The sequence below is a fragment of the Gouania willdenowi genome, chromosome 18 (assembly GCF_900634775.1).
Source record: "Gouania willdenowi chromosome 18, fGouWil2.1, whole genome shotgun sequence".
In the NCBI taxonomy this organism is placed as follows: domain Eukaryota; kingdom Metazoa; phylum Chordata; class Actinopteri; order Blenniiformes; family Gobiesocidae; genus Gouania; species Gouania willdenowi.
In genome coordinates, this window is record NC_041061.1 from 2575458 (window position 1) to 2603367 (window position 27910).

At 40.4% G+C, this 27910-nt stretch overlaps 1 protein-coding gene across 1 annotated transcript; it reads left to right on the forward strand.

The window, feature by feature from the left end:
* Nucleotides 1-558: 558 nt before the first annotated feature.
* abcg2a (ATP-binding cassette, sub-family G (WHITE), member 2a) lies at nt 559-27848 on the forward strand. Its single transcript, XM_028474822.1, has 20 exons — nt 559-1026; nt 1606-1731; nt 2084-2139; nt 2208-2317; nt 7746-7805; nt 8453-8567; nt 8667-8819; nt 12817-12974; nt 19181-19283; nt 19357-19405; nt 19476-19568; nt 20526-20636; nt 21407-21552; nt 21648-21730; nt 22846-22935; nt 23013-23137; nt 23686-23840; nt 25120-25209; nt 25296-25369; nt 27374-27848. The coding sequence occupies exons 3-20, from the start codon at nt 2098-2100 to the stop codon at nt 27519-27521; spliced, it is 1905 nt and encodes a 634-aa protein (XP_028330623.1). The 5' UTR covers nt 559-1026; nt 1606-1731; nt 2084-2097; the 3' UTR covers nt 27522-27848.
* Nucleotides 27849-27910: the final 62 nt, after the last annotated feature.

The following is a 27910-nucleotide window of genomic DNA, read 5'->3' on the forward strand; positions in this document are numbered from 1 at the left end:
TGTTATCCAGGAAGTTAACTATTATTTGGGCCATAGTATATAGTCATCTTAAAGACGTAAATCCTTGTTTTAATCAGAAATAAAATAGGTTAAAAGTGAACAAAAATGGTGGTGAAATGGGATTCTAAAAACCACAGCAATTGGTTAAAAGTTGCGATATTAGTGACCAAAAACAGACAGAAAAAGTGGTAAAAAAAAGGTGTCAATATTGGCTTAAAAGTGGCAGAAATTGGGTGAGCGGGTTAAGGTAATATAATTCAAAAAGTAAGAACAATTACTTAAAACTGACAAATAACGAATGTAGTTAAATTGCCAAAAAATAATCATGAAATGGTGAAAAGAGCTTAAAAATACAATAATGGGTCAACATATGTGACATTAGGTGCAAAAGTGGTGGAAAGGGTTTATAAGAAAAAAATGTTCAGAAAAGGTATTGAAATGTGATGGAGAAGTGTCAGAAATTGGAGTGATGTAGCAAAAATTCATTAAAAGGAGCAAAAATGTAGCAAGAAAAAGTGATGAAAATAGGTTAAAATATGGCAAGTTTGGTGTAGCTCGTAAAAAAAAAAATCAGCAAAAATGGTCGGAAATTTTTCTTAAGTCTCTTGAAGGCATTTGGCGACCCTCTCCCAGTGTCTCACGACCCCTAGGTTGGGATAATGTATGCTAATAATTCTAAAAATAGTAATAATGCTGTAGCTGTAGTGTGGGACGTACTTAAACAATGTAATGTAATAAAGTGGATGTTACACAAGAGAAGCATTGATAAGAAGAACTTCACCATCTAAACCATGAACACGTGACGACCTTTCAGACTCTGAGCTTTTACTGCTTCTCCTTCAGCAGAGGGAAGGGTTACAGTAGTGCAGCCTGGACTTCTCCTATCAGGGCACGCCTTCAGGCAGTACTCAGGGCTAACTGTGACTATTAAAGCCAACACACATTGATCCCTACAGCTTCCTGTGCTCTCTCTGCATGGCTGTCAGCAGCTCCTCGTACAACGTTTTCAAGCTTCCAGGAGAAAAGGTGATGAGTTTTGTTTTCATTTCTCATGTTTCAGATTCAGCATTAATGTTTTTCATTAGATTACCAGGTTGGTTTTAACCTAAACACTGAATAAGTGTGTGTGCATATGACCAGAGGTCAGGTTTACTGAAATTGAGTTGCTTTTATGGGTACTTGTACTTTTTTGAGTATATTTATAAATCAGTAATTTTACTTGTACTTAAGTACATTTTAGAAGAAGTTAAAGTAATTCATTACATTTCTACACCCAACCGTTATTATCCTTTATTTTAAAATGATCATTGTGAAAATACAAAACAAAAATGCACCAAACATTGAATGGAGGTTCTAGAGTTCATAAATGTATCTATTCTTGGAGCCTGAGAATTATTTTAATTTTGAATTGAATTCATTGATGATATTTTATTTAAATTTTCAAAGTTCTTCCTTTTTAAGTTTCTACATGAGATGTTTACTGTATGCAGGGGAACCATGGTAAGAGATGTATTACCAAAAATAGACGTAGGGGGTGAAAGTAACTAGTAACTATTAGTTTGAGTACTATTTCATTGAGCTACTTTTTCTCTCTCTCTGTTGAAGGACTCCCACCTAAAAGGACTTTTATCCCCAGGGTTTGTCTGTCTTCAACAGTCCGTGATTTACTCGCTAACTTCAGCCACCAGAGCGTGTCAGCGCACTGTTTAAGGGGGAGTTAAGGCCCCTTAGGTAAGCTCTTCTTCTCTGCTTCATTGTCTACCACGAAACTGCAGATTTGGAAGTGTCGCCCCCTGCGGTCACACTTTTTTATTCTCTTTCTGTAAATAAAAGAGAAGTATTTGTGGTGTATTTTTGTGTGTTTCTCTGTTCATTTGTGTTTTTGTAGTAAATGTGTGTATTTTTTGCTGTCATTTTTGTGCATTTACTAATTGCCCATGTCTGTGAAACACGCACAAGTGTTTTTTTGTTGTTGTTGTTGTTGTATATCATCATTTTGAGATAAACTATTGAAATATGATTTGTTGCTCATATTGCCCAGGCCTGCCCTTTGATGGTGTTTATGTGTGAAATGTTTCTCCAGGAGTGGACAGAAGGATGTCCAAAGGCCAGGCGGAGAATGGCGGCTCCACACCTCAGGTATAACAACACCTGTTTGTGTTTAAAGTACACGTTTCTGTGCTCACGTTTGACGGATCAATCCTCAGGCTCACGGCGCCACCGTCAGTTTCCACAACATCCACTACAAGGTGAAGCAGGGAGGGGGCTGCCTGTGTCGGAAGAAGGCGTCCCTCAAAGACATCCTCATCGACCTTAAGTGAGTTCTAAACTATTCCTTCACAGGAAAAGTTTGTAGCCATCTGTTAAAGCAGGGGTTCTCAACCTTGGGGTCAGGACCCCATTTGGTAGGAGGTCTCCAGATGCCTTTGAGAAACTATTTGAGACAATTCTTTGCTTATTTTTTTTTTTTTTTACCATTTTTCTGCAACTACCACACCAAACTTGCCACATTTTAAACTATTTTCATCACTTTTTCTTGCCATATTTTTGCTACATTACTCCCATTTCTACCACTTCTTCATCACATTTCAACACCTTTTTTGCACATTCTTTCCACTTTCAAGACATTTTCAGCACTTATAAACCCTTTCCACCACTTTTAGACCTAATGTCACATATGTTGACCCATTATTGTCACTTTTAACCTCTTTTCACCATATTTCATGCTTTGCCAATTTAACCACAATCACCATTTGTCATGCCCATTATTTGCCAGTTCAAACGAATTGTTCCTACTTTTTTCTGCCACTTTTAAGCCAATATTGACACTTTGAACCTTTTTTTTACCACTTTTTCTGTTCGTTTTTAGCCACTCTAATTTGTAACTTTTAACCAATTTTGGTGGCTTTTTGACCATTTTGATCACTTTGAACCCATTTTATTTCTGATTAAAACAAGGATTTACATCTGTAAGATGACTATATACATTTTTTCACCATATTTCATGATTATCTTTGCCAATTTAACCACATTGACCATTTGTCATACCCATGATTTGCCAGTTTAAAGTATTTGTTCCAATATTGACACTTTGAACCCTTTTTACCAGTTTTTCTGTCTGTTTTTTGTGGGGTTTTTTTGTCCCTTTGAACCCATTTTATTTCTGATTAAAACAATCTTTAAGATGACTATATACTATGGCCCAAATAATGCTAATTACTACTTTATGGATGGACCCCAAAAATCTCTCCCCTTTATTCCCCCTTATGGTCCTGTCTCCACATGACTGTTCTTCAATGTTCATGTCTGTGTTCAACCACTTTCAGCTACAGTGGGGGTCCCCGCTGTCTGAGACCTTTATTTTTGGAGTGACGGCCTAAAAAGGGTTGAGAACCACTGAGTTAAAGTATGGGTCACCGCCATCTGAGTTTACAACATTTCCCACCAATCAGTGTTACGAAGTAGAAACCTTTGAAGGCCCCGTGTTCACATCAAAGATCAGAAAGCTGGTGCACGTTGTGTTTGTCTACGTGCCGACCACCTGGGGGGCAAACACAATCACCGTCCGTCACATTCTGAGAAGCAAAGGAAGGAAGTTTCTCTTTGGAGAGGAGACGCGGCTTCATCTCAACAATGACTTTGGTTTTAGAAAAAACAAACATCCACAGATTCAGGACCATCAACAAGTGCAACATCCATAGAAGTCAACTCAGAGATTTCTGTGGAAACAAAGCAACACGTCCACCTCTTCTGGTTCAGTTTTTATAGTTACTCAGTTAACAACATACTGTTAATATCAGTTTTAGTTCAACTAGATGTAAATAACAATGCTCAGTGTCACTCACATCATCCAAACCATGCGTCACATACAATATATCAAACTCAAGGCCCGAGGTCCAAATCCGGCCCTTTAAAGCATCCAATTTGGCCATAACGTTTAGGTAGTCAGGATGTTTACATCAGGAAGAAACCCAAACACTAAATCTCATAACAACCAGATTGGGACAAACGGTACATTATGGATTGTCTTACGTGACTCAAATGAATCGGATCAATTTGGTAAGTGAATCGTAAAAAGAATCAAATTTAGCACTATTAGTTTCCCCTAATGTGAACACAGACCAGTTAAAGAAAAAAAAACTGAACTTGTGTCTAAACTGGTACTATGAAGGTCTGAAATGACAAGCAAATGATTTTTAACCTAATGCTGCGTTCACGCCAGAAGCGGCGTGAATTTTCGTGTCGCGGGCATCGCACGAAAGCTTCCGCAGGATTGCAAAATGTTTTCGCCATATTCGCTTTGCGTCTGAAGGGAATATAAATGCTCTTTACCATCTGTGGAAGCAGAAGTGTCGTCAATACGCTTGATGTTGGATTCACCAGGTTAACCAGCCAAGTCCTTCCTGGTCTGATCGCTGTAAAAAAAAAAAACTGGCTGTGTCGTAGAGCTCCACAATTATTTTCTCCTCCACACTAAAATGGGTGAAAAGTGTTCGCGTTGACAGCCTGACGTCATTGACAACAAAGACTCTGATTGGTCATGCGAAACATTTGCTGGAGTTCAATATCTTCAACTCAAGCAAATGACGAATGTCACAAAAAAATGGGAGCGCGTGTGCAGCGCAGATCAAACTGTGCCGCGCAACAGGAGAAGAATTCACTCTTACTGCGTCTTCCTACTGACTTTGTATTTAATCTGGCTGCGCAAGCGTTTTGCACCATATCTGGTATGAACGCAGCATCAGAATCTTTGATTTCAACTGTTTGATGGATAAAAACAGATGCACAGTCGGAGGAAATGTGGAACTTTAGAAAAGTCTGCAAACCCTCCCTTGGTTTTTCTGCTGGAAGGTAAAGTTACTGTATATCCAGCTGTTGGATCGATCAATCACCTTTAACACACGAGTACGCACGACTTCCATGATTTCCAGAGAACTTCAACGTCTTAATTTGTGTTTTTAAGAGTCTTTACCCACTGTTTCACTGCACATCTCCAACACTGGTACACGTGACCTGAAGCCATCAGATGTTTGAAACCGTTTGTGTGCCGTTATGACATTGGCCAAAGTCTCTGTGTGAGGGATGCAGCCAGTCAGAGTGTTAGTGCTCACTGGTTATTGCAGCTGGTATCTCTGGTATTCTATTATGGTCTGTGTGTAATCATTGACAGAGATGAAGGTCCAGCTGCTTGTTTATTAGACAGTATTACATAGAGCACCAGAGAGTTTATAGGTGGTCTGCAGAGGACAGAGGCTACGGAACGAACCCCTGACTGGTCGATCAGTTTCATGAATCAGGCATCACTGCTTTAGAGGCACCGTAGATGCCCCAAAACTCCCCCCAAAAAATAACCTCCAACCTACAGCTCACAGACCTCAAAGGTGTCATGGACCACAATTTGAGAAAGCTAGAGCTACTTCTTTAGGTAACCTTGACATCGTGTGGAGATATTGTACATCTTAAATACTAATATTCTGGTATTCTTAAGGTGCCTTCACACCAAACGCGACTCTGGCAAATAGATTACATTCAAAATCAATGTAAATGACGTGACGTCAAGCGTCCTCCCTTCAAGCAACGTGACTCGCGTGATTCCAGAGAGACAATATAAGTTGCTACAAGTAAAAATTCTAAACTTTTCTAGTAACTTCGAGTAATGTGCGACATCTAATCGGCAACAAATTTCTCCCCACGTCACTAGCGTAGATGAAGTGATGAAGCGAGCATAAAAGCGCGACTATGTTCAAGCAACTCATGATTTAAGCAACTATAGTCGCTGAAGTTGCGTTCGGTGTGAACACACTTTACACTTTCAACTTTCCTTGACAAAGGAAGTGAGAGTTGGTGGATTGGATTGTGGAGTTTAGTGGATCCATTGGGTAGAACCTATGCAGGAACAGTGATGGGAGTAACAAGTTACTGTAAAATATTCCGTTTTTCAGTAACGCAGTAATATAACGCATTACTGAAACAAAAATCGGCAATATATTACTCGTTACAATCTCAGCAACACAAGTTACATGGAGAATTAACAAATTCCATTGATATTCCAAAGAAAATGAAAAAAAAAAAGAGTGCTATATCCCTTTCTGTGGCATAGAAGAAGAAACTCCGCATTGTGATATAATATCTATTTGGCTATGCTCAGGTCCTACGCTGTTATTCTGTTATTTCAACATAAGGTTTTTGTTAAAGTTATACAAACTATTATTTGGTATATTGTATAACCTTTTTGGCTTTAAGGCATATTTTATATATGATTCCAATTACATTACATTTTACAGTTGTTTCATGATGACTGATTGAATGTTGTATTGCTAGAGGATGTTTTTGTTAGCCTATGTTTACGCATCATTTTGCAATTGTTGCACATTTTAAAGCACTGATTATATGTTAACATTATTAAATAATAATATGTTAAGATGCTGGCGACTGATTCAAAGGTCAATAAATTATAACAAGGCAATTGTTTTGTGGTGTCACATTTGTAGACATTAATCTGTAATGGTATCAATTTAATAAAATTAGTATTCTAAAGCTAAAAGTAACTTAAAGTAGTGTAACTCAGTTACATTTTGGAGATGGTAATATTGTAATACAAATATGTTAAGTTTTTATGCCTGTAACTATTAATATAAAACGTATTAGATTCTTCTTCTCACTTATAAAGCCCTAAATGGACAGGCACCAGTCTATCTCAAGGAGCTTGTAGTGCCATACAATCCCCCCAGAACACTACGCTCTCAAAATGCTGGACTACTCGTTGTTCCATTCGTCTCTAAAAGTAGTATAGGAGGAAGAGCTTTCAGTTATCAGGCCCCACTTCTCTGGAACCATCTACCAACCACGGTTCGGGGGGCAGACACCCTCTCTACCTTTAAGGTTAGGCTCAAAACATTCCTCTTTGGTAAAGCTTTTAGTTAGGAACCAGCTCATAGCTCATAATTAAGATGCAATAGGCATAGACTGCCGGGGGGGGGGTCTGGCATGCTCGGTTGGAGAGAGGTTGGAGAGGGCGTTAAGAGAGAGGTCATTTAGGTTAGAGAGGGACCGGAGAGGGTCCCATTCCTCTCTCAAACACTCCCTCTATGTCTGCTTCTTCCCTTGTGTGTTTGCTCCTGTACTCCTTCTGGCTTTTGTCTTGCAGGTCCGTGGGATCCTCAGTGTGGAGTTACAGAGTCTCAACAACTCTGTCTCCACCCTTTCCTCTGCACACACCCAACACAGCATAACGTGGATGGCTGTTCATCATAGGAATGGGATCCACACAAGGTTCCTGCTGCTTAACAGAAGGTTTTCCTTGCCGCCATGATGAATTCATGTTGGGTGTGGGATACATATGTATGTGTATATACGTATATATGCATATGTGTGTATCCATAAAATGAAGAGTCCGTCCTTAAGACTGCTCTACTGTAAAGTGTCTTGAGATACCATTGGTTATGATTTGACGCTATACAAATAAAGATTGATTGATTGATTGATTGATATTACAATTTTAGAGTAAGTTGCCCAACACTTGGCAGAAAAAGGCAACAAGACCAACTGAAACCCAACTTCAGATGAACCAATCACGGTTTCAAACAGTGGGTAAATAAAAAGACTCAAACCCCAAAAGTAAGACCTAATGTACAGCAAACATTGTAAACAAAACTAAATATGTTTTTTTTTTAAAAACAACCTCCAAACTAAACCTCACAAAGCGCAAACAAAACTCATTTGTTGTTCTGTGTTTTCTTTGTCAGTGGGATCATGAACCCAGGTCTGAACGCCATAATGGGAGCAACAGGCAGCGGAAAGTCATCGTAAGTGTCTCTGAACAAACGACAGTGACATCAAATCATGACGACACTGAGGAAAATGCAAAAAATCCCCATTATTTTGAATAAATAGATGACATTTAAAAAAAAAAAAGAAAAAAGAAAGGTAATTTATATATTGTGGTATTTTTAGCCTGATTTAATTTGTAATGTAATAAGAATTTGTTTCAAAAGAAAACAAAAAAAGCAGGTGGTGAGAAAGTGAAACATTATTTAATTTTTGTTAGAAGCCTTTTAGCCAAAAATCACAAAGTGCATAAAAAAATTGAATTTTTAATCAAAAATCACAAAAAAAGAGTGAAAAAAAACCCACCAACTTCTTTATATTTCTGGATTAAAATAAAAAACAGAATAAAGAAACTTAATAAATATTCTCACCTACTATGTATTTTAAGGAGATAATAAAGTAAGCAAAAGATTTGTTTCTTGCTAAAAAGAATTCTCACGACCCACAAGTTGAGAACCTCTGACTAGTGGATAATAGCTAACATTTTAACTCAATCACATCAAAGTGATTAAAAACCACACAAGTGCAGAAGATGTATTGTATCTTTTCTCATCTTATTGTATATTTTAGATATAACTGAGTCTACAAAAGCTGGACTGGTTACCAGTGTCTGTGTTCTTCTCAGGTTCTTGGACGTTCTGGCTGCCAGGAAGGATCCCACAGGTCTGTCAGGAGAAGTCCTGATCGATGGAGCTCCGCAGCCTCCAGACTTCAAATGTCTGTCAGGATACGTGGTCCAGGTGAGCGAAACAAGAAGGAAGTCCTTCACCTCGAGGAAAAGCTTCTTAGAACCAATTGAGTGGAGAATACGGTGCTAGCAGTGACTTCCCTCATGGCAGGATGACGTGGTGATGGGAACTCTGACGGTCAGGGAGAACTTCACCTTCTCTGCAGCGTTGCGTTTGCCATCCAGCATCAGTCAGAAGGAGAAGGAGAAGAAGGTCAACAAACTGATCCAGGAGCTCGGCCTGGGCCGAGTGGCCGATTCCAAGGTGAGGATTCACACAACCAACAAGAAAGACTCATTAGAACCATAATCAATAAGGACACACTTAACCCTGTCAACTTCTTCTGTACACAAACAGTACAAAAATGTACTCCATGAATTTTATTTTTACTTCCACCACATCAAAACTAATTCAGACCATAAATATAAAATGTATTATCATTTTCAAAGCATTTTTATGTTTGTATGGACTTTTCATCACAACAACCTCTAAATATGCAGTATTTCTAAAAATGAGCCAAAGTGAAATATTTTTCATGAAAATATTACAGCCTTGACCGTGTCGTTAATTCAGAATCAGAATCAGAATCAGAAATGTTTTATTTGCCATGTACAGTTTTGAGGACAGTACAAGGAATTTGACTTGGTGGTTGGTGCACAAAACAAGCAACAAAAAGAAATAAAAGAAATAAAAACAAAACAACAAAGAACAACCCAGCAACAATAATAATAATAATAATGATAAATATAAAGGATGAGGGATAAATAAAGGATAGATAGAGAATAAAGGATAAATAGGATAAATATAAATATAAATATATATATACAGTGCAGCAGGTATCAAGCTGGTGGAGGTGGTGATCGGGTAGGGGGGGGGGGGGGGGGGGGGGGGGGGTTCAGTGGGTGACTTGGGGTGTGTTCATGTGGATGGTGGCAGAGGGAAAGAAGCTGTTTTTGTGTCTGGAGGTTCTGGTCCTGATGGACCGAAACCTCCTACCAGAAGGGAGAGATTGAAACAGTTTATGACCGGGGTGGGAGGGGTCGGCCACAATCTTTCCTGCACGCCTCAAAATCCTGGAGGCGTACAGGTCCTGGAGGGAGGGCAGATTGCAGCCGATGACCTTCTCTGCAGAGTGAATGATACGCTGCAGTCTGGCCTTGTCCTTGGCCGTAGCTGCAGCGTACCAGATGGTGATGGAGGAGCAGAGGATGGACTGGATGATGGAGCTGTAGAAGTTCACCATCATCTTTGTTGGCAGACTGAACTTCTTCAGCTGCCGCAAAAAGTACATCCTCTGCTGAGCTTTTTTGATAAGGGAGCTGATGTTCAGCTCCCACTTGAGGTCCTGAGTGATGATGGTCCCCAGGAAGCAGAAGTACTCTACAGAGCTCACTGTAGAGTCTCCCAGGGTGAGGGGGGTGAGGGGGGCTGGGTTCTTCCTGAAGTCTGCTATCATCTCCACTGTCTTTAAAGCATTGAGCTCCAGGTTGTTCTGGCTGCACCAGGACACCAGCCGGTCTGTCTCCCACCTGTAGTCGGACTCGTCTCCATCAGCGATGAGACCGATGATGGTCGTGTCGTCGGCAAACTTCAGGAGTTTGACCGACTGGTGAGAGGAGGTGCAGCTGTTGGTGTACAGGGAGAAGAGCAGAGGAGAAAGAACACAGCCCTGAGGAGATCCAGTGCTGATGGTCCGGGGAGCAGAGATGGTTTTTCCCAGCTTCACGTGCTGCTTCCTGTCAGACAGGAAGTCTGTGATCCACTTGCAGGTGGAGTCTGGCACGTTCAGCTGGGAAAGCTTGTCCTGAAGGAGAGCTGGGATTATTGTATTAAAAGCAGAGCTGAAGTCCACAAACAGGATCCTGGCGTAGGAGCCTGGGGAGTCCAGGTGCTGGAGGATGAAGTGGAGAGCCAGGTTTACAGCATCGTCTACTGACCTGTTGGATCTATAGGCAAACTGCAGGGGGTCCAGGTGGGGGTCGGTGATGTCCTTGATGTGGGAGAGCATGAGGCGTTCAAAGGACTTCATGACCACAGATGTCAGAGCGATGGGTCTGTAGTCATTAAGTCCTGTGATCCTCAGCTTTTTAGGGACAGGAACGATGGTGGAGGCCTTAAAACAGGCTGGTACGGTGCATGTCTCCAGTGAGGTGTTAAAAATGTCTGTGAACACTGGAGACAGCTGATCAGCACAGTGCTTTAAGGTAGAGGGAGAGACAGAGTCCGGTCCACAAGCCTTACGGGGGTTTTGTCTCCTGAAAAGTCTATTCACATCTCTCTCTTTGATGGAGAAAGGTGTCTCTGTAGGAGGGGGGGAGGAGGGGGGGAAGATAGGGGAGAGAGCCTCTGTAGGCAGCTGGGGTGAAACTGTAGCTTTGATGTGGGGGGTGAAGGTGTTGGAGTGAGGCTGGTCAGAGGTGTGAGGGGGGTTGGAGTCAGGTCTGTCCCATTGTCTGTCAAATCTACAATAGAACTCATTCAGACTGTTGGCCAGGCAGAGGTCGTTAGCAGCAGCAGGGGCTCTGGGCTTGTAGTTTGTAATTTGCCTGAGCCCTCTCCAGACAGAAGCCGAGTCATTTGCAGAGAACTGATGTTGTAACTTCTCTGAGTACAAACGTTTGGCTTTTCTCACCTCCTTTTCAAACGTGTACTTCGACTCTCTGTAATTGACAGCAGAATTAAATTTAATGTATTATCATTTTTGGCACAAGGACAGTTTTAAAGAAAAAATTACACTTGTACACTTTGGATATTTTGCAAAATTAGAAATCCAGGCTTTTACTGAAAATTCCTTAAAACTTTATGTAATGGTCTCTGGTTGGCAGGGGGTCATTACACCTAAAACACATTTTCCCATTATTTTGAAGGTAGAGGTTTTGATCTATTAGGTATTAATTTGAAAAAGTATTATATGTCATGATTACAGTAAAAAATATGTGGTTTCAATGGGGCAATTTTAGTCACAAGGTTACTACGTGTCAGTATGATACACATCCTTTTCTATACACACTTATACAATACACACGACTTTGGAATTAAAAAAGCAAATAAAAATGAAAAAACAATAGTGGCAAAATGTCCTGCAACTGGCCTTAAAAATGACTGGAATATTTAGAAACAAACAAATAAAAACACCCAAAATGTCACTTTTGGTCACAAAGATACTCCGAGGGTTAAATGCAAACCATACAAGTGTCTTCTGTTGTTGCCCCAAAAGATCACCAAGACGTTCTCCATCTTCTATCTGGGAAATATTGGCAAAGTTGTGCAGAAGGAAGAAAAATATCTGGTTAAGGACATACTGTAACTAGAAACTGGTTTGCTTTGGACCCATAAACAATGGTTAGATATAGTACAGGAAATATGTGTGTTAGAAAAAATGACTGTTTAAGATATTAAAAAAGGAGGATTTTGATAGAAAATGGAACAAATTGATTAGATTCACAAAGACACAAACATTTAAAGGAAAATGTCCACTTAAAAAAAACTAAACTGTAAACTTCGGTGTACACTATGACCTGATGCCATGTGTGTTTGTTGTTCTGTGTTCATGTATCTACATAGAAAATATAATACAAATCTAAAGTGTAAAAGAAATAAAAGACCACACTGACCTGCAGTTTTTAATGGTTCTCACAGGATAAAATAATCTGTGAACTGAGAGCACTGAATTGTTGGAGGTCCTTCTGGTCCTCCACTTTTAGAGTTATTTTTTTAGGATTATTCATCTTGACAATCTACAACTACTAAAAATAATCATCAAAACAATATGTATGCTGCCCAGAAGACAGATTCCTCTCAAATTCTGCCTCACTGTTGGAGGTTCCTTAGGGTTCTTTATTCTTCTACTTGTTCTGTGGTTTGGATCACACACATGAGTAATCTAGAACTTTCAACTTCATTTTCAGGGAAGAATCCCAGAGACCCTCTGAAAACGTTCGTAGTAATCCCAAGTGGAATCCCACTTAATTTATCAGCCCACCTCGTGATTACTTGGTACAGAAAGTCTCTGAACTTCTCCATCATTGTTGGGGGTTCTTCAGGGTCCCTCCTCTCGTCTCGTCCAACCGTTAGATTATCAATATTTGCACTTCCTAAAGTGAGACTCCAAGCTCTGTTATTATCAAACGTTGTGAATCTGAGCTCAATGACAAACCTAAAATGTGGTTCAATACGATGGAGCCATCTGTGACTGTAAGAGTGGAACTAAACTATTTAGACCTTTGATGATAGAAGATTTATGAAACCTGTGGATTTTCAGGTTGGAACTCAGCTGATTCGTGGGATCTCAGGGGGCGAGAGGAAGAGAACGAACATCGGTATGGAGCTGATCATTGACCCGCCGGTTCTCTTCTTAGACGAACCAACCACAGGCCTCGATGCCAGCACCGCCAACTCTGTGTTGCTGCTGCTGAAGAGGTACACATCTGGACACGGTTGCACGGTGACGCGCTGACGTGGTGACGTATCGATCATTTCCTGTTTACACTCTACCGCTGTTTGCAGCGCTCTACTACTGTGTTCTGCTAACTCTAATCAAACTTGTTGTCATTGATATTTTAGCCTTGAAAACACTCGTTTTAATTTTTTACCGTACAGTTAAACGTACGAAGGTTAAGTAAAAAGCAATCTCGCCTCTTATAGGCAGTACAATCTCCTTTAAACTTCCTTTTGTCCTTAGCTTAGCTTAGCTTAGCTTAAATTTAGCACCTATGGCTTCTCTCTCCTCCCCTCCGCTCTCCTGCCCGGTGTGTCAGATGTTTAGTTACTCCTCGTCCTCCTTTAGGGACAATGGTAGTTGCATAAAGTGTAGCGTACTGTTAGATATGGAGGCGAGGATCAACAATCTGGAGAAGCGGTTCCGCACCCCTGATACCAAAACCGAAGCTAGCAAGCAGGACCTAGCCGGTGCGGACCGTGCTAGCTCTAGCTTAGCCTCCCCCCCGGCCAGCAATGAGTGGGTTACTGTCCGTGGTAAGCATAGTCGAAGGTCAAAAAGCCGCTCGGGACACCACCATGTTCACGTCTCAAACAGGTTCTCCCCCCTCCGTGAGGACAACACACTCACCGGGGAACAAACTCTGATAATTGGCGACTCCATAGTGAGAAACGTGAAGCTAGCGAAGTCAGCGGGCATTGTGAGGTGCATCCCAGGGGCCAGAGCGGGCGACATAGAATCAAATCTAAAGTTGCTGGCAAAGAGTAATCGTAAGTTTGATAGGATAGTCCTCCATGTCGGCACTAATGACTCCCGACGTCGCCAGTCGGAAGCAACCAAAGTGAACATTGAATCAGTTTGTGCTTATGCTAAAACAATGTCGGACTCCGTAATTTTCTCTGGTCCCTTACCAAATCTGACCAGTGATGACATGTATAGCCGCATGTCATCATTTAACCGCTGGCTATCGAGGTGGTGTCCAGAAAACGAGGTGGGCTTCATTGATAATTGGAGATCCTTCTGGGGAAAACCGAACCTGATAGGAAGAGATGGAATCCATCCTACTTTGGAGGGAGCATCTCTACTATCAGAAAACATGGCACATTTATGACATCTCATGAATGAGACCATGTTACAGAGGGGGAGTCCTCCACGCCCCTCTGCGCTTGCCTTAGGACAGTTTCCCTCCCATTGCTATCAGGATAGCTGTGTTCATCGCCATGACAACTGTTGTGATGGTGATGAATATTATTTTATGGAGACGGTGTCAGTCCCCCGACCCATATTTCACAATGATTTTAACATAAAATCAAATAAAAGAGCTATCAATTATAAAAATCTGAAAAAAATTAAAATCTCAAATCTAGAAACACCAAAACATAAAACCATTAGATGTGCTCTATTAAATATTAGATCACTGAGATCCAAATCTCTACTAGTAAATGACCTTATCTCAGAAAATAACCTTGATTTATTCTGTTTAACTGAAACATGGCTGTATCAAGATGAATATGTTAGTTTAAATGAAGCCACTCCTCCCAGTCATTTAAATACTCATATGCCACGAGACATAGGCCGTGGAGGTGGTGTAGCAGCTATTTATCATTCCTCTCTCCTAATCTATCCTAAACCAAAGGCCAGTTACACTTCCTTTGAAAGCCTGGTTCTAAATTTATCTCATATCGAATCAAAAACCTGCCAGCCAGTCTTATTTGCGATAATTTACCGTCCTCCAGGCCCTTATTCTGAATTTCTATCAGAATTCTCTGAGTTTATATCAAACTTAGTCCTCAGTTCTGATAAAATACTGATAGTAGGAGATTTTAATATCCATGTGGACAAAGATAGTGATAGCCTGAGCTCAGCCTTTATGTTCCTAATAGACTCAGTTGGCTTTTTTCAAACTATTAATGAAGCTACTCATCGTTTAAATCATACTCTTGATCTTGTTCTAACATATGGCCTTGATATTAATGAACTAAAAGTCTACCCTGAAAATCCTCTGCTATCAGATCACTTTTTAATATCTTTTAACATTATCCTAGAGGATCTCGCACTGTGCAATAAAATAGTTACAAGTAGAAATCTATCCAACAGTGCTGTGGCTAAATTTAAAGAGGCCATTCCTGCTGCCTTAAACTCAGTGCACCATCCAATAAATAACTATGATATTAATTATAACCCCTCTCAACTGGATCTGCTTGTCGATAGCTCTGCTAGTCTACTAAAATCCACCTTGGACTCAATTGCCCCATTGAGGGAAAAAACTATTAAACGTCAGAGGAAAGCTCCGTGGTTTAGCTCTGAAACTCACACACTCAAACAGACAACCCGTAAATTAGAGAGAATGTGGCGCTCCAATAAAACAGAGGAGTCACGAATACTCTGGCAAGAAAGCCATAGTAAATACATGACAGCCTTACGACATAGTCGATCTACATACTACTCCTCACTAATTGAAGAAAATAAAAATAATCCGAGGTACCTTTTCAGCACTGTAGCCAGGCTAACACAAAGTCAGAGCTCTATTGAGCCCATGATTCCTCTAGCCCTCAGCTGTGAGGACTTTATGACATTTTTTAACGATAAAATTCACAAGATTAGAGATAAAATTAGCCACTCCCTGCCTTCACCTGGGCCTGCTGTACCATTAAATGTAAATAGGCCTAACCTAAACTGTTTCACACATATAGGACTTCAGGAACTTAACTCTATTATTTCATCCTCCAAACCATCGACCTGCCTTTCAGATCCGATCCCAACTAAGCTGTTTAAAGAAGTTGTTCCCCTAGTCTGCCCATCTTTGTTGGAGACAATAAATATATCCCTATCAATAGGCTACGTGCCACAGTCCTTTAAAGTAGCTGTAATCAAACCCCTTCTCAAAAAACCTACTCTTGATTCCAGCACTTTAGCAAACTACAGGCCTATATCTAATCTTCCTTTTATTTCAAAGATTCTTGAGAAAGTTGTGGCAGCTCAGCTCTGTGAATTTCTTCAAAACAACAGCCTGTTCGAGGACTTCCAGTCAGGCTTTAGAGCTCAACACAGCACAGAGACTGCTTTAGTTAAAGTTACTAATGATCTACTCTGGGCTTCAGATGAAGGACGACTCTCAGTGCTGGTTTTATTAGATCTTAGTGCAGCTTTTGACACTATAGATCACTATATTCTACTAGAGAGATTAGAGAAATTACTTGGAATCACAGGGACTGCCCTAAACTGGTTTAAGTCCTACCTATCTGATAGGTACCAGTTTGTACACGTGAATAATAAGTCTTCTGTGTACACTAAAGTAAGCTACGGGGTTCCTCAGGGCTCTGTGCTAGGTCCAATCCTCTTCTGTATCTATATGATCCCCCTTGGTAATGTTATGAGAAAATACTCTGTTAACTTCCACTGCTATGCTGATGATACCCAACTGTATGTATCAATGAAGTCAGGTGAGACAAATCAGCTATCTAAACTTGAGGCCTGTCTAAAGGACATTAGGGCCTGGATGGACCAAAATTTTCTTCTTCTCAACTCAGACAAGACTGAGCTCATTGTACTGGGCCCGCGACACCTTAGAGAAACCTATGCTAGCCTAACTGCCCTAGATGGCATTACTCTGGCACAAAGCACAACTGTTAGAAACCTTGGGGTTCTATTTGATCAGGACTTATCCTTCAACTCTCACATAAAACAAACTTCAAGAACTGCCTTCTTTCATCTCCGTAACATTGCTAAAATCAGATCTATCCTGTCTCAGGGCGACGCCGAAAAACTGGTCCATGCTTTTGTTACCTCTAGACTGGATTATTGTAATTCTCTTTTAGCAGGCTGCCCGAGCAAGTCGCTGAAGACACTTCAGCTGGTTCAAAATGCTGCAGCACGTGTACTGACTAAAACTAGGAGAAGAGATCACATTACTCCTGTATTAGCCTCTCTGCATTGGCTTCCCATAAAATATAGAATAGAATTCAAGATTCTTCTTCTCACTTATAAAGCCCTAAATGGACAGGCACCAGTCTATCTCAAGGAGCTTGTAGTGCCATACAATCCCCCCAGAACACTACGCTCTCAAAATGCTGGACTACTCGTTGTTCCATTCATCTCTAAAAGTAGTATAGGAGGAAGAGCTTTCAGTTATCAGGCCCCACTTCTCTGGAACCATCTACCAACCACGGTTCGGGGGGCAGACACCCTCTCTACCTTTAAGGTTAGGCTCAAAACATTCCTCTTTGATAAAGCTTTTAGTTAGGAACCAGCTCATAGCTCATAATTAAGATGCAATAGGCATAGACTGCCGGGGGGGGGGGTCTGGCATGCTCGGTTGGAGAGAGGTTGGAGAGGGCGTTAAGAGAGAGGTCATTTAGGTTAGAGAGGGACCGGAGAGGGTCCCATTCCTCTTTCAAACACTCCCTCTATGTCTGCTTACTCCCTTGTGTGTTTGCTCCTGTACTCCTTCTGGCTTTTGTCTTGCAGGTCCGTGGGATCCTCAGTGTGGAGTTACAGAGACTCAGCGGCTCTGTCTCCACCCTTTCCTCTGCACACACCCAACACAGCATAACGTGGATGGCTGTTCATCATAGGAATGGGATCCACACAAGGTTCCTGCTGCTTAACAGAAGGTTTTCCTTGCCGCCATGATGAATTCATGTTGGGTGTGGGATACATATGTATGTGTATATACGTATATATGCATATGTGTGTATCCATAAAATGAAGAGTCCGTCCTTAAGACTGCTCTACTGTAAAGTGCCTTGAGATACCATTGGTTATGATTTGGCGCTATACAAATAAAGATTGATTGATTGATTGATTGACACAGTCACATCTGGACACAGTCACATCTGGACACCGTCACATCTGGACACGGTCACATCTGAACACGGTCACATCTGAACACGGTCACATCTGGACACAGTCACATCTGAACACGGTCACATCTGAACACGGTCACATCTGGACACAGTCACATCTGAACACAGTCACATCTGGACACGGTCACATCTGAACACCGTCACATCTGGACACGGTCACATCTGAACACAGTCACATCTGAACACCGTTACATCTGGACACCGTCACGTTTTCTTCAGATTGAGTAGTTTCAGAGAATAAAACTAACTTTTAAAATGAAGATCTTTTGATCACAGGACCTGCGTTGAACATTTATAGTAAATAACTCATTCAATCCTATTTAAACTGGAGCAAACACTTAGGAAAGGAGATAGGAGGGACTATTCAGATGCTGTCTATCCACTTTTCCTTAACCCCGTAGATGACATCACAGGAATAAGGAAAGGTGTTAGGAAACTTCCTAAAGGAGTTAGGGGAAAAGACCATCATGTTGTTTTAACAATCAGACGCACTTCCACCAGGTGACGTAATAATCCGATGGTGTGACGGTTAGTGATGTCTACCGTGGTGAAAAAACTACACATTTCCTAAAATAGACTAAAAGCACATTTCTAACACTTTCCCCTGTGTCTCTAACGCTGATATAATCTCAACAAGGTTTGAATGTAAATCAAAGGAAAAGAGGTTACCAGGTTACGAGGAACAAAAGTGAAACTAAAAGAACGTCACATTGAGAATGGTTGCTCACACTCACTAATCAACATTAATCCAAAATAAGTATGATGATGTAGGAAATTGTTACATTTATGCAAGATTTAGCCCTACATAAAGTTGTAGACATACACATGTACAACCACATAGAGCATTCCTAGGTGAATGAAATATGTTGAATAAAACATGTGGCTATGTTTTATGTCAGTTATAATCTAATATGTCTTGTATATCATAAAATATGGGTTTTAGATTATTTAAAGTTGTTCAAGGCATATTATTGCATTGGTAACTTACTGTATATGATATGCATCCCATTTCAGTCTTCATGAGGTCCCTTTAAATGTTGTCGCCGCAAAGAATTGTGGGTCAGCATTATGTGGTCTCCTTTGGTAAAGGATGCATCAGTGTTTCCTAGGCTAAATGATCTTATGAAGAAAGCATTGAGCCTCCTTTCCTTAGCTTTCAGAGAATTGGAATGCTCCTTATCATGGCCGCCATTTAAACACTTCCGGGGTTAAGGAAAAGTGGATAGGAAAGGAGATAGGAGGGACTATTCAGATGTACCCTTAGACTGGAGCTCTGGAGATATTCCATTGGTGCCAAACATTGTGTCCTGTTGTTGTTGCAGGATGGCTAACCACGGTCGTACCATAATCCTCTCCATTCATCAGCCTCGATACACAATCTACCGACTGTTCGACAGCCTCACCCTACTGGTCAACGGCAAACAGGTCGTCAGCAAAAACAAATCTTCACCACAAGAGAAGAAAACAAATCCAAAAAAACTGTTTTTTCCGTCATCAGGTTTACCATGGCCCAGCGCAGACAGCCCTGGATTACTTCTCAGATATTGGTAATAAATGTCATCAACATGATTCTGTGACTAACTTGGGGCTTTACTCATTTTGTTTTGATGTTTGCAGGATACACGTGTGAACCGCACAACAATCCAGCTGACTTCTTCCTCGACGTCATCAATGGAGACTCGACCGCTTTGGCTCTGGAGAACGTAGAAGGTATATGGGGGTCTGTGGGCAGGCATAGCTGGAAGATTAGACTAAAGCAGATGCCTTGAAGAAACAAAGGATATTTTTTTAAACAATTTGAACCCGTTTTTACTCATTTTGACCCTTTAATACACCAAACTTGCCATATTTAAACCTATTTTCATCACATTTCAATGTCTTTTCTGCACAGTTTTTCCACTTTCCAGACATTTTCAGCACTTTCAAATCCTTTCCACCACTTTTTCACCTAATGTCACATATGTTGACCTATTATTGTCACTTTTAACCTCTTTTCCACATATTTCATGCTTATTTTTGCCAATTTAACCACATCCATGATTTGTCATGCTCATTATTTGCCAGTTTATACTAATTGTTCCAATATTGACTCTTTGAACCCTTTCTACCACTTTTTCTGTCCGTTTTTACCACTCTAAATTGCAACTTTTAACCAATTTCTGTGGTTTTTAAAATCCCATTTCACCACTTTTTCTGGTCACAACAATGATTTATATCAGTGTACTGTGTACTATTGTCCAAATAATATTATTTGGACAATAGTACCATCATTTTACTTTATGGATGGACCCCAAAAAGCTCTCCCCTTTATTACCCCTTATAGATGACTACATAATGACTGTCAACTGCCAGTCTTCGTCAGAGGATCGTATTTGATGCTTAAGCATCAAAGGTGATCAGCAGTTAACAGTCGAAACATGTCAAGAGATAAAAATGTCCTGAAAAAACTTGTCTGAACAAACAAAACAAAAATTAATTTTGCTGGAACTAAGAGTTACTATTGTTCAATAAAGTGTTTTGTATGATTAATTTACTACCACTTTTTAATTCTGGTAAACTTGAAGACGATTTGCATCAAAAACCCAGCAAACAAAGTTCTAAAATGTGTGAATTAGTAGAAGTAAATGTTCACCTGATGTTATAAGCATGCTTTAAATCTTTCTCCAGATCTAGATCCAGAGTCAAAGGCAGCGACCTTGTCGAGGAGAGGGATCGAGGACAAGCTAGTTGAAGAGTACCGAAACTGGCACCACTACAGGGAGACCAAAGCCAAGCTGGGTGGGTTCCATCTTAGTTCATTAACATGCACCAAAGCATCAATTGCAAAATATTTCTTTACAAATAAAAACACGATATTGGGACACAAATGAACAGCTTTTAGGGATGCAACGATATCCAAATTTCAGGGTACGATACGGTATTAAGGCCACGGTACGATATTATTGAGACATTGTCCAAAAAAAAAAAGTATTTATTCAGTTCCTCCAGGATTTTCTGGCAACGTTGTTGCAAAGCGTTATTGCTTTCCTGTAGGAATGTCCTCGATGCAAGATTCTACGTGACTTTTCCTCCGTACAAGTCTATGAGAAGGTCTCTGAAGACTAAGAATATCATCCTCTTTTATCATAAAGCCCAACAAATCCACACCATTGCACAAGAATAACAAATTAAAAACAAAGGAAATAAAACACCAAAAAGATCAGCAAACGTCACATCAAATAATTAAACAACCACTAAAAACTTTATGCTTATAAAATAAAAAAAAATTTTAGCAAATATTAACATATGTTTGGATATTTGAACATTCTCCAAGATTTAAGTTGTGGTTTGCTGTTATAATATGATGGTGGTTCCTGAAACACTAACGTAAAGGCATAATTTTCTAACTTTTGTGTAATAAAAGGGAGAATATTTATGTCTTCATACTTACTTCCTGTAGAAATGTCTGGTTAATGAATAATCTGCTTTTCCCGTAGCGAGTTTACCGATGCGATGTTTCTACCCTAAGCCCTTCTTATTGACGTTTTGCCTTGTTTCGCCTCTCGTAGAAAGGATTGTGCAGGGAAAGCAGTCATCCACCGCCATCCGCACTCGAACCATCACGTACCACACCGGCTTCTTCACGCAGTTCAGATGGGTCCTCAAGAGAACCTTCAAGAACCTCATGCTTAACCCTCAGACCTCCATCGCTCAGGTCGGAACACTCGGTCATGTTCGTAATGATGAGAAACTTCAAACTTCTGAGCGCCGTCCCTGATTTAGCTACGTTTCGTGTGGGTGTACTTTCAGGTTGCCGTCACGCTGTTCCTTGCTTTGGTTGTCGGGGCCATTTTCTTTGACGTGCAGCTGAACGAGGGAGGAATTCAAAACAGGTGTGTACTCTTCTCAGTCTGAGGTTTTCTACTTTAGGGCTTCTCAACATGTGGTACTCTTAACCCAAAGACTAGTTGTGAACCTTTTTTTAGTCGGTTTCTGGCATTTGTCGGAGCAATACAAGGTAGATTGTGATGCTTTTGCTTTAAAGTGGTGAGTGGTGTACTATTTCACTTATACCACTAGAGGGAAGTGATTATTTTAGGTATCATAGAGATTAGAGAAGTGTTTCTTTAGCATAGCGCACACATGGGCCACATGCGGCCCTCAGTCTAATTTAACCCCAAAGTAAATCCATACATTTAATCCAAAAACACACAAACTGAAAAATACACACACAGAAAGAAAAAAAAATACCAAAAACAACAAGATTTGAGAACGTTACACAAAATGACTCCAAAAACACACAAAAAAAAAACAAATGCAAAAATATCAAAATAATCCCAAAAATGTACAAATTTCAAGAATAATGCACTAAATGACCCCAAAAACACACAATGACAAAAAAATTTAAAGAAATATTTCCTAAACGACAACAAAAATACAAAACAAGACTCCAAAAACACAACAAAATGATTAATTACACAACAAACAAGAAAAATGGTCAGATTGAGAACAACAATGACTGTTCTTCAAAGTTCATGTCTGTGTTCAACCACCTTCAGGTACAGTGGGGGTCCCCGCTCTCTGGAACTTTTATTTTGGGGGTCGCAGGCTGAAAATGTTGAGAACCACTGCTTAAAATTAACGTGTTCCCGAGATGCGTTCAAAGTCTCTGGGAAACCTGGACATTTAGTAAAACCCTGCCGTATGGTTTAAAAAGAGGACATATGGTAAATCTGGACGTATGGTCACCCTATTTTAGCTCATTTATAACATTTAATCTATTCTGGGTTTGTAAATAAAAACTGAAGTGATTCCTTAGTTTAGTGTTTGTTGTGAAACGAGTGTAAAGCCCAGTTAAAGATGAATATTTTCCTGAATTTGGTTCTGGGCCTGATGTTATGACGCTGATGGAGGGTCCTGAGGTCCTGATGGTTGAGAACTATTGTTGTGGTTGATCATGTAACAACAACATGAGGTCAAAGTATTTTTTTAAACCTGCTTCTTTCAGGTTTGGCGCCATTTTCTTCGTCACAGTGAACCAGTGTTTCAGCTCCTTGTCGTCGGCAGAGCTCTTCATTATTGAGAGGAAACTCTTCATGTAGGTCTGACACGTGAAACACTTCATGGACTTCCTGTTATCAGTGGTTTAGTCACCTTTGTCACTTTTCTCTTCAGTCACGAGTACATTAGCGGCTATTACAGGGTGTCCGTCTACTTCTTGTCAAAGATCCTGTCAGACATCATCACCCTGAGGACTATCCCGGCTATCGTCTTCAGCTGTGTGGCGTATTTTATGATCGGTGAGTGTAAAAACAAGTCGGTATGAACACAGAGAGAATCTAACAGCTTCAAACCAGGAAAACCCAAAAACAGCTGCAGATTTGAAGGTGTTTTCACCACCAACCATAGGTGGAGTTTGAGATTCTTGCCAGGGCGGCAAAATAATAAATATAATTAAATATAAAGACCGTCAGCCACAATGTGTGTCACATACGTTTTATGTTGTTTTATGATAAAATCAGACCAGCGCAGTACCATACATGAACTGTTGGGTGCAGACCATTTTCTAACATCTGTGACCGTGTACATACAGTATGTATTGCATGTACAACTCTAACCCATACACAGAGTTTGCAGGGGGCGGGGGGAGCATTTTTGTAGTCAACATTATAATTTATGTTTCTAAACATTTTTGCATTATTGTTTTACACACATTGTGTGTGAATCTCACGACGGTCTATAAATTAAATTGTCTTTTCTTAAAGATAAGTATCTTAAACTCCACCTACTGTATGCGCTAACCTCAGAATGTCTTGGAGAAGGTTGATCTGTGCCCGTGTGTCCACAGGTCTGAAGCCCACCGTGGACGCCTTCTTCCTCTTCATGTTCACCGTGGCTCTGGTCAGCTACACGGGCACATCCATGGCTTTGGCAATCTCAGCAGACCAGGAGGTGGTGGCCATCGCCACCATCTTCATGACCATCACTTGTGTCTTCATGATGGTATTTCACACTGCGTTCTGGGGGGGGGGGTGTTGGAGGAATTTGAGGAATTATAAAATCAAGGCTGACTGTGTTAGTGATGGCCTCTGGGGCGCTGAATGAGATTCAGGGGTACCTGTTGCCCCCACTGGCTGCTAACATGGTTTAGAACTGGGGTTCTTAACCTTGGGGTCATGAAACACTGGGAGGGGGTCCCCAGATGCCTTTAAGAAACTAAGAATATTTTCTGAACAATTTGAGCCCATTTTTGCTTATTTTTTACCCTTTTTCTGCAACTACGTCAAACATGCCATATTTTAACATCTTTTCATCACTTTTTCTTGCCATATTTTTGCTCCTTTTAATGCATTTTTGCTACATTACTCTCATTTCTGACACTTCTCCATCAAATTTCATTGCCTTTTCTGCACATTTATTCCACTTTCTGTGGCATTTTCAGCACCTATAAACATTTTCCACCACTTTTTACACCTAATGTCACATATGTTGACCCATAATTGTCACTTTTAACCTCATTTCACCATATTTCATGCTTATTTTCTTGCCAATTTAACCACATTCACGATTTGTTGTGCCCATAATTTGCAGTTTAAACTAATTGTTCCAATATTGACATTTTGAACCCTTTTTACCACTTTTTCTGTCTGTTTTTAGCTACTCTGATTTTTGTTGTTTTAAAAATCCCATTTCACCAACTTTCTGCCATTCTTGGTCACTTTTAACCCATTTTAGGATTCACATCTTTAAGATGACTATATACTATGGTGCAAATAATAATACTAGACTTCCTGGATAACAGTGGATATTATTCAGATAAATAAATAAATGTGGTTGTCACAGATTCATAGAACAATGGACCATCATTTTACTGACTTTATGGATTATTCCCCCTTATAGATGGTCCTGTCTCCACATGACTGTTCTTCAATGTTCATGTCTGTGTTCAACCACCTTCAGCTACAGTGGGGATCCCCGGTTTCTGGGACCTTTATTTTGGGGGTCACATGCTGAAAAGTTTGAGAACCACTGGTTTAGAAGTATACGCACTTAATTTCTTACAAAAAGCTTGTGATTGCTAAAGTTTGCATTAAATCTAAGAAGCGCTCAGATGGCGACAAACATTTTTAGTTTAACCAATTTTAATGTGAACCCCATGATGTGTAATTAATAATTATTGACCAAAACTGAATTAACTTTGAAGCTTTTATTGTGATAAGGATCATTTCCACATTGCTAATCAGTGGCTCTATTTTCTCAATTGTTTCTCTTTTTTTTGCAGATTTTTGCAGGTCTATTGGTGAGTCTTCCCTCCATCGTCAACTGGCTGTCCTGGTTGAAATACCTCAGTATACCAAGATACGGGCTTAGTGTACGTATTTATAACTGACTATTATAATAATATAGCACATGTTTTGTGGGTTCTGAGCTTTAATCAGTTGCTCTGTTTTTTCATAGGCTTTAGCCATCACTGAGTTTCGTGGGCTATCGTTCTGCCCAGAGTTCAACAGCACCACCAACGTCCCATTCCAGTAAGACATAAACCACACAAACCAGTAGTTACAGAAGCCTCCATCTCATGTGGTGCAGCTGAGTTTAGTAGAAATGTGGTTAGGAATGGCTCCACCTTGTGGACAGAGTATTAAATGACACCCAAGGAGGGTGGTCTAGAGCATTGGTTCTCAATTCAAAGTTCCCGACCCCCTGTTAGGTCGCGAGCCGCCGAGTGGGGGTCATGAAATGAGTTCAAGAACTTATACCACTAGAGGGCAGTATACTCACATTTGAACGTCACTTTACTGCATCACAGACACACGGGTGTGTGAGGCAGTATTAGCTCACATTAACACACTACATTAAACTTGGGACAAAATATTGAAAAACAGAAAGGCCAGTGGAGAGGGCAACAGAAGAGAGCGGAGAAATACCGCTGCAAACAACACAACCCCGGTGGTTCGGTGGTCATCCCTCCTTACTGAGGGGACTTAGGGCCAACCCGCTTCCTCCGACCGGTCCGGGTCTCACACTCTTCCCCCACCACGGGCTGCTCCCCTTCCCTCGGACACTCGGCCTTCCCCGTCAAGTGACGGGCTCGACATGGGTGCGCGGGCGCCACTCCCAGTCTGCAGTCCTTTGCTCAAAACCAAAACCATACTCTGTGCCAGCGGGCACGGCAGTCTCGCCCTGGCCGTCCCCCTGCCTGACGTGCGCGGCGCGCCCCGGGTACCCAATGGGTTCCCTGTCTTCGGAGCGCACGCCATGTTACCCTCGTCTTGAGGGCAAAGAGATCCTAGCCTGTGCCCGGTTTGTGGCCTTTAAACCTACCTTGACTAATTATTCTAAAAATGTATAAATCATTTTATGGATGTCATGTTCTTCTCTTTTCTGCTGCTGTTAAGCCTGTGTTTGTTTGAGGTAATAAATGCACGAGTCATGTGTGCACGTTTTATGTTTTCTGTCACCACCTGGGATAGTGGAAATGTTGGGAACCCCTGGTCTAGAGCAGCGTTTCTCAAATAGGGGTACGCGATGGCACTACAGGGGGTACGAGAGAGAGAGAGGAAAATTATCAAATTAAGTGTCAGGAAATGATAAAAACTATAGAAATTAATCTATTCATGAGAAGCTAAATCAGTGTTTTTCAACCTTGGGGTCGGAACCCCATGTGTGGTAGCCTGAAATTTCTGAAAAATTTAAATACACTTTTGAATTTTTCAAATTCTAATTTTTTTTTTTTTTTTTAATGAAAACAACACACAATCTTAAACAACTGTATTTCTATACTTTCACTCTGTAAAATATATATCTAGTTCAACTAAAATGCAGTCATAAAAGATCTGAGCTAAAGAAGAAATACCCCCTCAGACAGAATTTTTTTTTCTCATCTTGTATCCGTCTTCCCAACCTTGTAGATGTTGACCATCAAAGTAGTTGAATTTTTAATCTAATGTCTATCTACAGGAATATTTCCAATATCAGGAATTAATGTTGTGCGATATAATGATATATATCATAGTGCAATATTAAAAATGTCTACCGTTTTACATTCTACGCGGAGGTGATAATGCGACTCTTCCAAGCAAAAAAGCTGCAAACGTGTCTCACAAATGTTAGTGTTAATTTATCTCCTGCTGCGCTAGAAGGACTTTTAAAGAGTAGAACATAACCAAACATCTACTATCATATATGATCTTTGATGGAGTAAGATTCACTACAGGTACGGTTTAAAACCATAACAGTGAACTTTATTGTTGGTTTTTGCGCCCCCTGGTAGCATTTCCACATACAAACATACAAATCAGAACACACATGACTACAGTATATGTAGCAAAAGTCACAAATATTCCTTCATTGAGAAGATTCTTAAAGGAGAAGTACCATTTATTTTGAGATTTATTTAATTTTCCATTAATTTCATGAAATTTTAAGAAAGAAATACTATATTGGGATATAAATCTACCTATATCGTAATATAAAATTGTCTCCATAGCACAGCACTACCAGGAATGTTGACACCTCTGTGTCGTTGTTTCCAGGTGCACCGGGGAGGCGTTTCTGGAGAAGCAGGGCATTGATTACTCCACCTGGGGTTTGTGGCAGAACCACGTGGCCCTCGGCGTCATGACTGTGATTTTCCTGATCATCGCTTACCTCAAACTACGATTTATCAAGAAGTTCACCTAGACCTCCATGTTCACTACGTTTCAATGGACCAAATACTTCACATTTCTGACACAAATGATTGTTAGTCAAACTGATCTCACTCCTCACTAGTACAGTAGTATTAACCTGCATGTATAATGTATTTACTTTTCACGTTTAGAGCCACTCTAACAAGGATGTTTATCTATAATTTTTTTACAAAGTAAAACTTTTTTCAGATTATTATTATTTTTTTTTTACTCATTATGATGTGTGTGTGTAGTTTGTTTGTATTCCTGTCATCTAAACCAGTTTTTAATCAACCTTTTCAGCCTGTGACCCCCTAAATAAAGGTTCCAGAGACCCTCACTGCACTGTGTTTTGATCAGAAATAAAATGTGTTAAAAATGACCAAAAATGGTGGAAACGGT

Excerpts from the sequence above, each read along its gene's own strand:
- abcg2a (XM_028474822.1), top strand. The coding sequence starts at position 2,098 with ATGTCCAAAGGCCAGGCGGAGAATGGCGGCTCCACACCTCAG. Across the intron at positions 12,975-19,180 it reads GTGTTGCTGCTGCTGAAGAG|GATGGCTAACCACGGTCGTA; the intron begins GTACACATCTGG and ends TTGTTGTTGCAG. Across the intron at positions 21,553-21,647 it reads CTCAGACCTCCATCGCTCAG|GTTGCCGTCACGCTGTTCCT; the intron begins GTCGGAACACTC and ends GTGTACTTTCAG.